Below are 16,606 nucleotides of genomic sequence, written 5' to 3' on the forward strand. Positions count from 1 at the left end.
AATTACCTCACAACGGCCCCATCCCCAAAAAATGCAATATTAAGAATTAGGTCAAAATTCAACATATGAATTTCAGGCAACATACCTCAATCATAGTGATAATAAACCTCTTGAAATCCATTTTGTTAAATAAATACAGAAAGGAAATTAATAAAATAACTCAGCTATTAATATATGAATTAATGGTACAGATTATTCTACTTTCTCTAAACATATTATTTCAGGGGAAGGCTTATTAGAAAATAAATTTTACAGTATATAAAATTCCACAAAAATCTATGTTTCATATTTACCAGCTGATATCTTATATAAAATTATTTAATACCTATACAAAACATTCAAAAGATTTTTAAAAGGTGGTTTTATAGCTAAAGTTGCATTTTCTTTTATAATATGGGTTCTAGTAGTTTGCTTCTATGAGTTAAGGCTGTTTAAATCTACATGATGAAACAATGTGGTTATAAACGAGTTTACACAGCCATAATACAATTAAGTAATGTTACTGGAACAAAAGAGGATGACATTTACATCTTGTTGTTCTTAAGATTTGGGACTCATTTTTTTCACACTTTTCAGATAAATTATGAGTAACTGTCTTGGCGAGTTACTCCTAACAGAGAATGACTGAGGTTCGATCTCATGACCCTGAGACCATGACCTAAGCCAAAACCAGAAGTTGGACATAACCAATTGAGCCACCCAGGCACCCCTCTTTTTACCTAAGAACTTTATCTGCGTAACAGAACATCTGTTTTCCAAACATCTCTGACCTTCATGTGAAAGGCCTTCCTCCCTTTGAATCCCAGACCGCAACCTAATTCTTTAGCTCAGGATGTTTTATAAGCTTCAATTACCTAGCTGCTTTTTGGGTTTCATGTTTTTATGGAGGTCTAATACATACAAAATTAAATTCTTTTTCTCCTGTTAATTTGTCTTATGACACTTTAATTATTAGAGAAGTCAAATAACCTAGAAGGAAGTAGAATAAATTTTTTTTGCCCTTACAATCTATATAGAGTATAGATTAGGAGTTGCCTAGAGCTGGCAGAGATGGGGAAGGATAATAGATAAAGGGTACAGAGTCCCTTTATGAAGTTATGAAAATGTTCCAAAATTGATTTTGGTGATAGCTACACAATTTTGTCTACATTGTAACAACCATTTAATTAAATGAGAGAATTATATGGTATATGAATTATCTCTCATTAAAGCTATCACAAAAAAATTAATAGCGGGTGATTTAAATACTTCACACTCAATAACTGATAGAACTAGACAGAAAATCAGCAAAAATAATAGAAAAGTTGAACATCATTATTAACCAACTAAACTCAACAGATATATATATAGAACATTCAATCCAACAACAGCAGAATACACATTCTTCTCAAGTGCACATGGAATATTCTACAGTGTCTACTACCTGTTAGGCCAGAAAACAAGTCTTAATAATTTTTTAAAACCCAGATCATAGAAAGTAACTTTCAGAGTACGTTTGGAACATGGGTCAGATTTGGTTATAAGGCTACTTTGGGAATGAAGCCAGAACACAGTTCCTATTGATATTCATATAGCTAGCATAATAGTAATCCTTTATAATTAAAACATTTAGTTAGTATTGCTTGGATGAAAGCACTAGATAATATAAGTAGAGGATTTAAGCATAATTTAAAATCATGTATGATAGTGATTTAAAAGTGGCTCAGTGGGTTAAGCCGCTGCCTTTGGCTCGGGTCATGATCTCAGGGTCCTGGGATCGAGTCCCACATGGGGCTCTCTGCTCAGCAGGGAGCCTGCTTCCTTCTCTCTCTCTCTGCCTGCCTCTCTGCCTACTGTGATCTCTCTCTGTCAAATAAATAAATAAAATCTTTAAAAAAAATTATTTTCTAAAATTATGAATTCTTCTGTATAAGACAAATTTTCAACAAATCATTATTTTTTATAAGCAAATACCTTTAAGAATAGAAATGTAAAGAACAATCTTTCATTTTCATTTGCTTTAAAATTAAATTATGATAACCAACAATGTTATAATGTATCTAAAAACTGCTAGAGAAAACTCAATTCACCTGAGTTTAACAAAAGCATAGATAAGTTATAGGAACACATTAAAATAGATATTTATGTTCAAATCCTCACATGTTATACTAGTATTTGCAAAGAGGAACAGCGGCAATTACTATTTAAATAATTTGATTATAATGAAAAATTCAAAGTTTTAGACATGGGCAAATGGACAACCTAAATGCATTTATGAAGCCTATTCTTAAAATCCAAGTTATACCCCAATAAAAAACACAAATATGAACAGAACAACACATGTAAAACAAAATATCCACCCTTATAATAGAGACTATTATAATTAATTTTTAAAGTTTCTTTACCTTTATTGTCTGTCTGCTCATTTGATATCGTTGATCAGACACTTGCTGTTGCTGAAGGAGTTTTTCATTGATTTCTTTATATTCTTTGACAGACAATTCTGCTGTTTTTTTGGCATTCTGAAGTACACTGTTTTGTTGTTGTAAGGATACAATACGTTCTCGTAATAAAATAATATTGCTACTTGATTTCTGGACAGTTATATTTTTCCACTTTTCTCTGTTAACTATAAAAATAATGTTTGTAATATTTTTTTTAAAAACACAATAAATTAAAAAGACATTGTTAATTTCATATACATTCTTACCTCTGATAGGAACTGTTGTATGTGAACTCTTTTGTATATTACCATTCTTCTTTTGAAAAGTTGTTTTTTTGGCATTCTTGTAATGAAAATAATTCTAAATTTGAAGGTTTTATAAAAATTAGATTATTACTCAAAAAGAACTTCAAGTGAATGAACATAATAAATCATATTATTTCTTTACCTAAAAATATATTTATCTATGCAGGCTAAAAAATTTAAACAGTAAAATTCTATAACTGATACCAAGAACTCATAAATTAACATAATATGTGCATTAAAGTTGAACTAGAAAAAAAAGAAGTTGATCTAGGAGGCACAACACACAAATACAAAAATCAATCCAAAAGTGGTAGAAATTTAACCTACGGACAGTTTAAAGATCTATGAGGAAATATAATAAAAGCAATAAAAATAAAATAAGAATATTAAATAACTTATGGCTCTATATATCACTATATATATACATATATATATATATACACATACACACACACACATATATATGTATATATACTGAAAATATATAAAGTACCATATGGTTTCAGTAAGTCCTGTTATTACTTCATTCCTCAAAATATTTTTGAAATACTTCATTTGAACTTCTTTAGAGTCAGTATATAAGATAGATTTTTTTATATGTTTCATTGTTGGGGTGCCTGGGTGGCTCAGTGGGTTAAAGCCTCTGCCTTTGGCTCAGGTCATGATCCCAGAGTCCTGGGATCAAGCTGCATATTGGGCTCTCTGCTCAGCAGGGAGCCTGCTTCCTCCTCTCTTTCTGCCTGCCTCTCTGCCTACTTGTGATCTCTGTCTGTCAAATAAATAAATAAAATCTTAAAAAAAAATAAATGTTTCATTGTTTTATGAAGATTCAAGTGCCAGTGATGTACTAAGCACTATAAAAATGTCCCAAACAAAACCAGTATTAGTCACCAGGCTTGGTATCAAATTATCTGGACCTAAGATAAAAATAATTGGGCTTCCATTTCCAGGATTATTTCGGACTAGATATACAGAAAAATTTTTTTTTAAGATTTTATATATTTAAAGAGAGAGAGAGCACACACACAAGTGGGGCGGAGGGGCAGAGGAACAGACAGAGAGAGAGTCTTAAGCAGACTCTAAGCTGAGTGTGGAGCCTGAGGCTCACCATCATGAGATCATAACTGAGTCAAAACCAAGAGTCTGACTTTCAAGTGACTGAGCTACTCAGATGCCCGCAAAGAAGTTCAGGAAAATCTTAAACATTGAAATTAGCACACTTAAAGTTTGTTTTTTTTTTAACATGGCAAAATGTTAAAGACATTCTGATGTCACAAGTTAGGAATATAGGAATAGGAATCCTAAAACACATGCAACCAATAAAGTGGCCAGGAAAATATATGACAATCAATAATCTTTGAACTTGAAATTTCACGTATATAGCAACAAAAAACATAAAAGGCAATGAAAGATGGCCTAAGCCCCCAACTCAAGATGAGAAATTGTAGAATGTAGAATATAGTGTGTACAAATAGTTTGTCATTCTCTCTCTTTTTTTTTTTTTTTCCCTCCCTGCATAATATTACATGGAACGGATGTATCACAGTTTAACCGTTCATCTATTGAAGGACATTCTGGTTGTTGCCAGTTTTCAGCTATTAGAAATAAAGTTGTTATGCCCATTCATGTACAGGTTTTTTTGGGTAAACACAAATTTCCATTTTTCTGGGATAAGTGTCGAAGAGGCAAATAGTTGGGTTGTTTGATAAATGTATGATTAGTTCCTTTTTTTTTTTTTTTAAAGATTTTATTTAGTTGTCAGAGAGAGATAGAGAGGACAGCAGGCAGAGTGGTAGGCAAAGGGAGAAGCAGCCCGATGTGGTACATGATTCCAGGACTCCAGGATTGTGACCAGAGGGAAGGCAGATGCTTAACTGACTGAGCCACTCAGGTGTCCCTTTTATTTTTAAGAGTCTATTTGTTAGAGAGAGAGAGCACAGTGGGGAGGAGCAGAGGGAGAGAAGCAGACCCCACTGAGCACAAAGCCTGATGTGGGACTCGATCCTAGGACCCCGGGATCATGACCTGAGCCAAAAGCAGGTGATTAACCAGCTAAGCCACCTAGGCACCTCATCCTTTTTTTTTTTTTTTAAGAAACTGCCAACTGTTTCCCAGAGTGCCCTGCTACTTTATATTCACACTAACATTATATGTGAGATCCACTCTCTCTGCATCCTCGTCAGCATTTGGTATTCTCACTCTTCTTCATTTTAGCTGTTTCAAAAGATAAGTATCCCAATAGGGTCTTAATCTGCATTTCCGTAATGGTTAGTAATGTTGGAAATCTTTACGTGTATTTATTTGCCTTCCATTTATCTTCTCAATGAAATGTCTGTTCATGTTTTTTTACTCCATCTTCTAACTAGATTATTTGAATGTCTACCAATGAGTTTTGACAAAATCTTTAAATATTCAAAATCTGGGTCCTTTATCATATACACGGTTTGTAACACTTCCTGCATTGTATGGCATATCTTTTTATCCTCAAAAGTGGGCCTTCTGGGACGCCTGGGTGGCTCAGCTGGTTAAGCAGCTGCCTTCGGCTCAGGTCATGATCCCAGCGTCCTGGGATCGAGTCCCACATCGGGCTCCTTGCTCTGCACGGAGCCTGCTTCTCCCTCTGCCTCTGCCTACCACTCTGTCTTCTTGTGCTCACTCTCGCTCCTCTCTCTCTCTCTGACAACTAAATAAATAAAATCTTTAAAAAAAAAAAAAAAGTGGGCCTTCCAAGACCAAAATTTCTTAATTTTAATTAAGTCTAATTTATTGATATTTTCTTTTAGGTAACATAATCTAAAACCTAATAAGCTAATTATCACCTATTTTTTTTTGGCTAAGATATACATACCTTAAGATTCATATTGAGGAAAATAATATCTATTTCCATTTTCAACTATACAAGTTTGTAACAAATTGATACTTAAAAATTATTAAAAAGTTGAGTATTTCCACTATATATTTCAAAGAAAAACATTTTCTAAGGATTCAGATTAAATCACTGGTCATGAAATTTAAGTTATAAAGCACAAGATAAAATTAAAAACATAGCTTATAATTAAGTAACACTGTGTCATATACCTTTGGGGTCTTGCCATCTGTATTTGAATAAATTCGTACCATTTCTTTTCCTTGCATTTGGCTGTCTTCCGTTTGGTCACCCTCTTTCTGGTCTCTTCCATCCTCTATAGGACTTATCTTCTGGGATGTTTCTACAATAATTGTTCCTAAATCTTGAGAGGTCTGTCCTTCAGAATCACTGCTTTTAGAAAAAAATGGAACATAAAATTCAGGAAGAAGAGTTGTTAAATGTACCTCTTTTAAGTTCAAGATCAAAAACCATTATAGCACATACTGCATATAAAGCTATAAGTTTAATCTGAGCATTTATTGGTTTTCTATGTTAAGAAAATCAGTCTAAATATGTTGTACAGTCTATTATTTCTGTGGATTCCATACATGGCCTCTAACTTATTAAGATGAATAAGCAAGTACAAGTAGGACTTCTTTAGCCTGATGGGGCATCTACATTGGTGACTGAAATTTGAGCATCAGTTAAGTGGAGACCTATTACTGCAGTAAAATTAGCAGACTCAGTAAGCAAGCACTGGCCTGGGACTTGAGTTCTGGCTATATGGCTCTTTCAGTTACTTACTGTCTCTGGACAATGTTTCTTCATCTGATAAATGTTATATTGTATCAGGGGTCCTGCTTTTTTTCACAACCAAATGTCCTCTTTGTTATAATTCCCTTATGTGCACCATATTTGAAAAGTGTATCCATCAAAGAAAAAGAGTATGCCTATTGAAAAATAGTTCAATGTCATAGTTACTTGTCACCCAGATGAAAAGAAACTAAATGTTAAAAAAAAGTTTCCAAAATTGTGAAATCTCATCAAGAAATTAGAATACCCAGTATCAAATGCCTAGTAATACCACTTCTGTAGTATTTCTACCAAGTGTTAACTCAGGAAGCACATGTTTTAACAATGCCAGGGGTGGAAGCACTTACAACTTTCTGAGATAGGGCAGAAAGCTTTAACAATTCCGACAGAAAAATTTTCCCTTCGTCTGGGACAATCTCTGAATTTCTGAGGCTGATCCCAGTTCCATCTCCTATGTCCATTCAATTCTGAAAAATGCCTGGTAAGCTCCAATTATATGCCAGGTACTTTTCCAGGCATAAAGGACAAAGTAGCAAGTGAATAAAGGAGATAAAAATCCCTGCCCTTATGTACCTTTCATCCTAATGGGGTGAGTTCAGATAACAAGAAAAATAAGTAAAATCTATATTATGTTAACAGCTGGTATTAATGGAAGGAAAATAAAAGTGTTGAGGTTGAGTAGAACATACAAATAAGTACAATCCCTTTTCCATATGGATGATCTCTTAACTATTTTGATACGGTCATTTGATGCTTAAAACATCTCAAGAAAAACATCCCTAGCTTATTCAAATATTCCTATTATGTGTGCTTTTGAGATGCTTTTCCACCCTGGTCACTCTTGAATATGCTCCGCCTTATCTTCATGGAGCGTTATGTCCAGAATTCAATTTCATATTCCAAGTATACTATGTGAATTCCTTAGTAGAACTCCTGGTAGATGCAAACTAAAATTATGCAAGCTTTTCTGACATGTATATTGTACTGTAGACTCATACGAGATTTAATTAAAAACCTCTTACAATATTTGTATGTATACTCTTGCAAAGTCTTATATTTTTCACACTGTATCATTGAGCAATTGGCAGTTTCCAGCTAAGTAACGGACCTTGCAGTCTTCCACATTACTCTATCTTCCCAATCTATTGCTATCTTCGGGGATTTTTATTCAATTTTGTAAAGTATTTTCTATACCTTTCAACATCATTTTATTCACAAATTTGACCAACATGCTTTGCTGAAATCCTGCTTTTCTTTCTCAAGATATTAACAACTCTTTCTGATGAACACTCATCTCTGAATGAGCATTGATAAAATGTATTTTTGTATCAACACCCACAGAATGCAGGCTGTGCCAATGGCCTGGCCCACATCAGAAATCTGACTTAAGTCTGCTGCCCTTATGGTAAATACCTTACCATCAAGGAAACTACCCTCCAACACAACTTTAGCCAACTTACCCTACCCTAGACAACAGGACATATTGGCCTTATAAAAAAAATAATCCCTGACCTCAAGCTAACCATGCCCTGTTTTCTGCACTACTACTACTTCTTTTTTTTTAAAGATTTTATTTATTTATTTGAGGGAGGGACAAAGGGAGAAGCAGGCTCCCGCTGAGCAGGGAGTCCGACACGGATCTCGATCCCAGGACTCCAGGATCATGACCTGAGCCCACAGCAGATACTTAACTAACTGAGCCACCCAGGTGCCCCTGCACTACTTCTATAAAACTCCCTCTTTCCCAAAATCCTTAGGAAGAGTGTGCCATAGCTTGCTAGGCACAATACTCCCCCAGTCCATGGACTGTTTTCTCTTGAATAAAGGACTTCAAACTTGTTACGAAATTGTATTATTTTTGTCATTTGACAGCATGTCTTTATAATGCTGTTCAACTATGAGAAATGAACATTCATAAATATATAAATGTTAATAAGCTAATAATTATATGATATAGTATTTTATATACATATATAAAGGACAAGGTTCTATTTTTCTGTTTTCCAAGTACATTTCTTATATTTCAGACTATGAAAAGCTAAAAGAAATAGAATGTTCTAAAGTCCTGAGGCTCCCCTGTGGGATTTCTAATTGTTTGAGAATTTTTTTGCAGCTGAGTGATTCCTGAGAATGTTCTGTCAGGCAGGAAATGTAACACTTAATCGTCACAGTATAAAATCAAGTTTCACCGCTAAGCAACTTAAATGACAATCTTGTGTTTTAAGAGATACTGTGATACATCTCCCAAAATATGTGACCATCTGCACAAGCACTAATGTGATGAAATTAGAATTGACTGTGTTACTTAGCTTTCATGTATTTATTCGTGTATATATATACTCACACATGAGTAAACCCCAGCACTTCTATTATGAAGAGTGGAAAGATCACCGGCTGAGACATAATTAGTAGCTGAAACTAGAATTTCCTTGAAGACATAGATAAATGCTTAGTGAGTTTTAAGCTAAGGAGGATTTTATCTCTAATGGCTTTTGAGAATGAGGAAGAAACCCTTACAAAAAGTAAAAAAGAAATGGGAATACAGATTTGGTCCTTCTTCCTCACCTTCATCAATTTTTTTTTAAAGATTTTATTTATTTATTGGAGAGAGAAAAAGAGAGATCACGAGCGGGGTGATGGGGGTGCGCAAAGGAAGAGCAATAAGCAGACTCTCCACTGAGCAAGGAGCCTGATGCGGAACTTGATTCCAGGACCCCGGGGTCATGACCTGAGCCAAAGGAAGACACTTAAGTGACTGAGCTTTCCAGGTGCCCTGTTTTTAAGTTTTTATTACCTGCCTGAAGACAAGGGACTTGACCCATTGATCATTTAGAACAATGGTTCCCAAACTAGTCTACTTATTGGAATTAGTTGGAGAGCTTCAAAAAATCGTGAAGCTTGTATCCCACCACAGAAGTTAAGATTTAATTGTTCTGGGGTGTGGTCTGTGTAAAGGCCACCTATAGGCACTCAACTTGAACAATGGAAAACTGACGAAGGTAGAAGGGCCCACAGCAACCCCGTGGCTGAATACAAACAGGCCTATTAGGCAACCCACCTCAAAATATCCATATAAGTCCTAGCTGACCAAGGATGACCTACATTCAGACACAGTACCAGGAAAGTTAAATTCCATATGTTCCCATACTTCCTCACCTTCCCCACTTAACTACAGCTCCCCACCAACTGCCTCAAGCCAGACAGTCTCTCCTCCACAGCCCTGCTCACAACTCCCTCCAGGTTATTATTTCTCTCCCTTTTGTTCTGCCTCAGATGAATTCTTTCACTGCAGGTGTCACTTGGCTCCACATTTGGTGGCCCCCATCCAATCGGGAGATCCCAAAGTCTGAGCTTTGGAAATTTTTTTTCTTTTAAAGATTTTATTTATTTATTTGACAGAGAGATCACAACTACGAAGAGAGGCAGGCAGAGAGAGAGGAGGAAACAGGCTCCCTGCTGAGCAGAGAGCCCGCCATGGGGCTCAATCCCAGGACCCTGGGATCATGAGCTGAGCTGAAGGCAGAGGCTTTAACCCACTGAGCCACCCAGGCACCCCTGAGCTTTGGAATTTTTATAAAATCAAGGTAATCCTAACAGAGGCAAGTAAGTTTGTACTTAAGAAACAGCTAGCTCTAAGGACTCCCTTGACAATATGAAATAACAGAAATTATATTCAGAAGAAAAAATAGGATCCATATCTAATGTAGATTCTATTCTCCTCCACACCTATTTATCTCCAACGCCCTGTCCCTGAAGAAGATCCTTTGGATATCCGGGACCCTTGTTTAAACCCGCCCCACCTCTCTGCAAATCTCTACAAAACCTGAAATGTGGTTCTAAAAACAATTTGGAGGTCACCCATCTTTACCAATCCTCAGGCCTCACCTATTCAATCTCAGACTGCTTGTAGATATTGAGGCACTGGAAACAGAATTGTCCTGCACTTGAGAAAAAAAAGAACAATTTAAATTACCCTGAACCTCTAATAATAGGCAAATATACCATCAAAACTCCATCTTGGAAAAAACTTATTTTTTCTATGCCTTTGTGATATAAGTTTTCTGCCCCCATCATCTATAGGACCTAAGAGCTATTCTTTAAAATGCAAATTTTGCGGAGGAGTTTCTCATCAAAAAAGAAAAGTGAGGTGGATATTTGGAAAATTGGACAACTGAAAAACTAAAGACCCAATTTTATTTTTTGCTTTTGATTTTGTTTTTGCTTAAAACAAAAGTTGTTATTAAGGCTGGTATGATTCCTACCGCTTCCCTCTATGATTCTTTATCTGAATTCTCATGTTTTACTAAATTTCCGTCTGAACTGCTTTTCCAGTCTAAAGAGATTACCTTCACAATAACCACTCAAGACTGGGGGCAATGCTCCTCAGCTATCTTTCACTCCTCGGCCAAAGGATGACCTAAGAGCCAAGTTAAAGAATTTATTAAACTAAGGAAGGATCATCAAAAGTTTTTTTAAGTTGGGGCACCTTCGGCTCAGGTCATGATCTCAGGGTCCTGGGATAGAGAGCCCCACATTGGCCTCTCTGCTCGGCAGGGAGCCCCCCCCCCCCTCCAGCCTACCTGTGATCTCTGTCTTTGTGAAATTTAGGCAAACTTTTTTAAAAAAAAGTTTTTAAAGTGGATTATCTCCTGCAATTAGTGGATAGATTAAAAAGGTAGAAAATTAGATGGAAATCTACCAGTCAGACTAAATTTATGAACAAGGCTGATATGCACTGCCTGATAGGACTTGGTTTTTGTTTTGTTGTATTTTGTTTAGCGCTTCTCCTAAGCTAAATGTACCCAAAGGAAAGAAGAACATTTCAACATAGCTAGATATTTGTGACAGTTCTTTGATATCATTTCCCAGCAACCCGATTCTTTGAGGAACTGAAGACAGCTATCCTTGTTTTACATATCTAGTCTTTACAGGACCATAGGTATGGCTCCAGAAACAATTCAAGGTCCACCAACCCTTTCTACTATTCCCTAAACTTTCCCTATTTGTTTCAAAAAGCTGGTAAATATTGGCCTTAGGAAAGCAAAGTTCTTTTTAGAGGAACCTGCATTCCTTCCCCATACCTTTGAGATGCAAATATTTTACACATTTCATGGAGGTAAGTCTTATCAAACTAGAGCAAAAGGGGGAAAGCTCATTTGAAATTTAGGCAAATGATGGGGCACCTGGGTGGCTCAGTGGGTTAAGCCTCTGACTTCCGCTCAGGTCATGATCTCAAGGTTCTGGGATCTAGCCCATGCATCAAGCTCTCTGCTCAGCGGGGAGCCTGCTTCCTCCTCTCTCTCTCTGCCTGCCTCTCTGTCTACTTGTGATCTCTATCTGTCAAATAAATAAATAAAATCTTAAAAAAAAAAAAAAGAAATTTAGGCAAATGAAAAAACATGCGTCTTCTCCACAAATATTAGTAAATACAAACAAGTCATCTGAAAAGAAACTTCACTCATTCCTACTCTTCTTTTACTAGTACATTATCATACATCTCCCAGCTAACACTGTGTGTCTGTATACATACACTGTAGATATGTGATATTTTTCTGCCTCCAGATGGTATTACCAAAATTAATTTGTGAAAGACTTCTATTTAATTCACATAAGGAAAATTAAACATACACATAAACTGAATTCTCAGAAATGTAACAAAAATGGAGCCAAATGTGTTTCAAGTTCACATGACCTGGAATAATCTTTGGTAAATAAAAACTAGTTAAGTTCATTGGTATAATCAAAACTCTAATATATTAGCATTACCAACACTGAATATAATGCAGAAATACAACTTTTATTCTGCCTGGGTTTACTAATCAAGTAATTTCATGTTGCATCTCTTAGAAAATTTGTCAGCAAGAAAAAAAAAACTTGGGATGATGGCTGGCTGTGTCTAATGTCTCATGAAGTTTTCATGGGTAGTCTAAACACAATTGTTGGAAGTGAGTGATTCAGACAGTTGTTAGTGGGTTAAAAGCGTTTATATAAACTTTTTTTTTTTTTTTTTAGATTTTATTTATTTATTTGACACAGAGAGAGAGATCACAAGTAGGCAGAAAGTCAGGCAGAGAGAGAGAGAGAGAGAGAAGCAGGGTCCCTGCTGAGTAGAGAGCCCGATGCGGGGCTCGATCCCAGGACACGGAGATCATGACCCGAGCCAAAGGCAGCGGCTTAATCCACTGAGCCACCCAGGCGCCCCTTATATAAACTTTTTAATGGAAATTATATTTTATAGTATATATACTTAAAACATAGTTTTCCAAATACCTTTGTTAAGTTGAAACTTTAAAGTTTAGCTAAGTTAAATTCAGTGGTGGTGAACTCACCATCTAGATCATTTCCAAATAAGATAAAATAATTACTGAACATAAGCTTATCTACTTTCAGCTTCATATTACACAGCAATTAAACAATTATTTGAATCTGTTGGTAAGCATGTCATGTATCATACTGAAAGAATGCACTATTTTTAAAAGGGGAGGGGCATATGTTTGTATAAATTATGGAATATAAGTATAAATTTGGCAATCTAAAGAATGCTGGTATAACACAGTTCACAATTGCTTACTTAGTTTTCACTAGAAATTAAGGTTCTTTTTTAATATTTTACTTGAGAGAGAGAGAGAGAGAAAGAGAGAGAGAAAGAGCAAAGGGGGGGTGGAGGATCGGGGGAAGAAGCAGACTCCCCACTGTGCAGGGAGCCCAATACGGGACTCAATCCTGGACCCCAGAATCACAATCGGAGCTGAAGGCAGTTGCTCAACAACTGAGCTACCCAGGATCTGAAATTAAGGTTTTTAAGGGTTAAGAATTCTAATTAGTAAATGTAACTAAAACTACTAGAAATAATAATCTTTTCTGAATGCAAGATAAGTAGGATGTGTGTTTTCAGTAAAAAAAGGTATATGGAATAGAAATGCATTTTGTTGAAGGAAAGAAAGTATGTCCCAAAGTAAAACCAATTAATTATAAATGGGAAAGGAGAAAAACAAGACAAACTTGAAACTTGTAGAAAGTCTGTGGAAGGGAATCTTTAAAAAGGAACTAATGCATGGCTAGGACTGGCTAAGATTGGAATTAATTTCATTGAGTGAACTTTAATATCAGAAGTAAGCTACTATAACTTTTCAGTTTGATTTTGTCTCTGGTAAAAGGACATTTTCTGACTATTTGTATATTCTTGGTAACAGACAATGAAATGTTCTTTACCTTTTAAAATAATGTACCCTGAAAGCAAAGATTTTGTGTTTTTTTAAATCAAAATAATTCCCTGTGCTTCATTATTTTTATAATCAAGTTTTTTATTACTTATGTAAGTCTAGTCCTTTTGATATAAAAATGGCTAAGTTTTGATGAGCACTGTGTAAGCTTCTGTATTTGCCTGTGAAGTCTTTATAGTGTTGGTTAAATAGGTAACTAAGTATTAGCTCATGGTAAACTATGATCCTATTTAGTCAACTGTCCAAAACCTTTCGATATTTTTGACAAACTTCCCAAAATCAAATTCTAAATGAAGTCTCTGACCCAGAAGAAATTCTAAGATACTAAACATGATCCCTGGAATATCTCAAAAGTTACTAACCTAATTAGGTTGATTTAGTTCATTAAGTTACATGAGAAATATTGTAAAAAATGTGATGCTAAACTTATTTGATTATATTTTTGTAGATAAAAGTATCAATTTAAGTGTTCTGGAATTTGCATGAAATTCCTAAAACTCTGACTTGTCCTGGTATAATGTTATCACTTACAGTTCTAGTTATTATCCTGAAGTACATATACCACAGAAATAACAACATTTCCTTGTCAATTGCATTGTAATGAACTCTCAGCAGATGGTTAACCATGGCCATTTTTAATTCTGTCATTTTACACAGTTCTTGTTTTACTCTGAAATTTTAATGGTTTGTTTGTTGGTTTTTAAAGAAAGAGTGACCACAAGCTTATGGAAAGGGGGAGGGGTAGAGGAAGAGGGAGAGAGAATCTTAAGGGAGGCTCCATGCCCAGTGAAGAACCTGATGTCTTGACCGTGAGATCATGACCTAAGCTGAAATCAAGAGTGAACATACATACACACACAAAAGAGTTGAACACATAGCTAACTGAGCCATCCAGGTGCCCCTACTCTTAAACTTTAGCAGTAATATTTGGAAAATGCTTCATCTCCAAGAAGACTCATGGAAAATATTCTAAAATACCCATTTCTTATAACTTTAAGATCATAAAACTGAACTGGGTAAGAGTTTCCAGAACTAATAGAAAAACTGATTCTAGCAGAATTAAAAATTAGTAACATGGGACTTAATGAACTGATGATAATGATTATAATTTTTGTGACTTTGTTTTATCATTAATGTTTTTAATGTTTTATTCTTCTAGATTTAAGAAAACCTCTTCTCTTAAACTAACAATGACTTACAACAATTTGGTAAAATGTGCCTTTTGTAAACAGATGGAAACATTTATCTTTTTCTCCCTAGGTAATCCCTCCAGAATTTGGAAACTCTTAGTAAATATTCTTATATTTTCATGGAAATCTTTTTTTTTTTTTTTGGCATAAGTTCAGCAAGAATCTGTTCTCTTGTAACATGACAGAATTGGGAATATTGGGTATATTACCAAGGTTTTGACTGGCATGTCCTATCTTAGAGAAGCTTGCATAGACTCAGATTATGACCAGACAGCTTTTAGGAACTAAGATGACTTTATGGAACCAATAAAACTTTTTAGGAAAACAGCCTGGTACCCCAGCAGCTTTTCCTGGTAAGGAAGGTCACTTCTTGGCAGGTGAAGAAACCTCAGGACATTTTGGGGACCTCAAGAAGAGAGAAATTTACCCAAATCTACAGCTATTGCAGGCAAGTCTGGTGGCAAATCATTGGACTGGCATCTTGGTCTTGAGAAGCTTTGAAATTTCAATCTGAAACCCCTTATGAAAAATTCCAGTAAAGCAGATTTAAGAAGAGCTATATGGTCAACCACTATTCTTTGCTGGACTTATGTAAATAACCACGCCAAGTTTATTGAAATTGGGCTTATTTTGGTTACCTTTAGTGGAAATTAGGGTGATTTGAAAGAGCTTAATTATATTTCAATAACCTACCTTTGTGGATATTAGATTCCAGTTCTTATTGTCTCAAGGGTTTGTTGTCTATAAACTATACTGAACCCTGAATTCTTCTGGTTTCCTCAAATATTTGGCTATGACTCTCCAAACTAATGTTTATACTTTTGACTTGGAATCACTGAAAGGAAAGGAAAGCTGCCTTTCCTCCATAAGTCCTGCAAACTAAAGCTAGGTCACTTGATACAAACATCAAAGCAACCACCACAAAAGCTCGTGTTTTGATAATCTTCATGCCTGTTGCTGTGTGGGCAACTAAACAACCAATGACATCATCAGACTTATTTAAACTGCAGAAGATGCTTCAGCTCCTCTGCCTAGAAATGTCTTCTTTCTATTGTCTGACCTCAGACTCAGACTGGGTTTATAGTCTGCTCTAATCATTAACTTTTGTTTTAATTTTGCTTCCAAAGGAATGCGTTTTTAAATGACTGATTTTTCACACAAAATAGGTCTAACTGTGGGAGCCCACCTGTAAGACCAACCTCCTAAAATAATACACAACTGTTTAACTAAACTGACCTATCCTCAGAACAGAGACTGGTTCCTTGAGATCCAGAGCAATCTATCAGCTTAGCCTCTGGCCTGTGAAACTTCTCCGGGAAGTTTCAAAGGTGGGATTACAGGGGCAGAGTTTGCCACCCCAAAATATGTCTGTTGGGCATAAGAATTACCTTTAAGAAACTGCAAACACAGAACAAGTTCTGGAAATCAAGTAGACATTACCTTTTTGTAAGAGACAGTTACATGCATACGTTGTTGTCTCCACTTGGAGGTGTGCTGCCGTCCTTGTGCCAGGAAGAAACGGACGACTCTAAGTTTCTAAAAATTCTAAGAAATGGACGACTCTAAGTTTCTAAAAATTTTTGTCATGAAGAAGACAAGGACTTAAATCTGCATAATAATCTTCCCCCTTATTTACTGTACTTTTCCTGATAACCTCCCATAACTGAATCGCTGACCCCACCTTCTTTTGTCTTCATCTGAAAACTGTATTTAAGGAGAAGGTTTTGGCCATTTGGAGGACTTACTCAGTTTTCTTGGGTCTCTCCCACGTAGGAAGGAGGTACGCATGTGATTGAACTTCTCT

The 16,606-nt window shown here is 35.6% G+C and overlaps 1 protein-coding gene across 5 annotated transcripts in view; it reads right to left on the bottom strand.

The window, feature by feature from the left end:
* The window catches only part of CNTLN (centlein), a 297,883-nt gene that overhangs the window by 70,357 nt on the left and 210,920 nt on the right, over window positions 1-16,606 (bottom strand). For 3 of the 5 annotated variants that reach the window (XM_059411596.1, XM_059411593.1, XM_059411597.1), the window contains 3 exons: window positions 5,807-5,987; window positions 2,690-2,783; window positions 2,385-2,608 (listed from right to left, as the gene is read on the bottom strand). In XM_059411596.1, coding sequence (XP_059267579.1) covers window positions 2,385-2,608; window positions 2,690-2,783; window positions 5,807-5,987 — 499 coding nt within the window. The remainder of the gene's footprint in view (window positions 1-2,384; window positions 2,609-2,689; window positions 2,784-5,806; window positions 5,988-16,606) is intronic. The other 2 variants (XM_059411594.1, XM_059411595.1) reach the window with 2 other exon arrangements.

Source organism: Mustela nigripes, chromosome 9, assembly GCF_022355385.1.
Source record: "Mustela nigripes isolate SB6536 chromosome 9, MUSNIG.SB6536, whole genome shotgun sequence".
NCBI lineage: Eukaryota > Metazoa > Chordata > Mammalia > Carnivora > Mustelidae > Mustela > Mustela nigripes.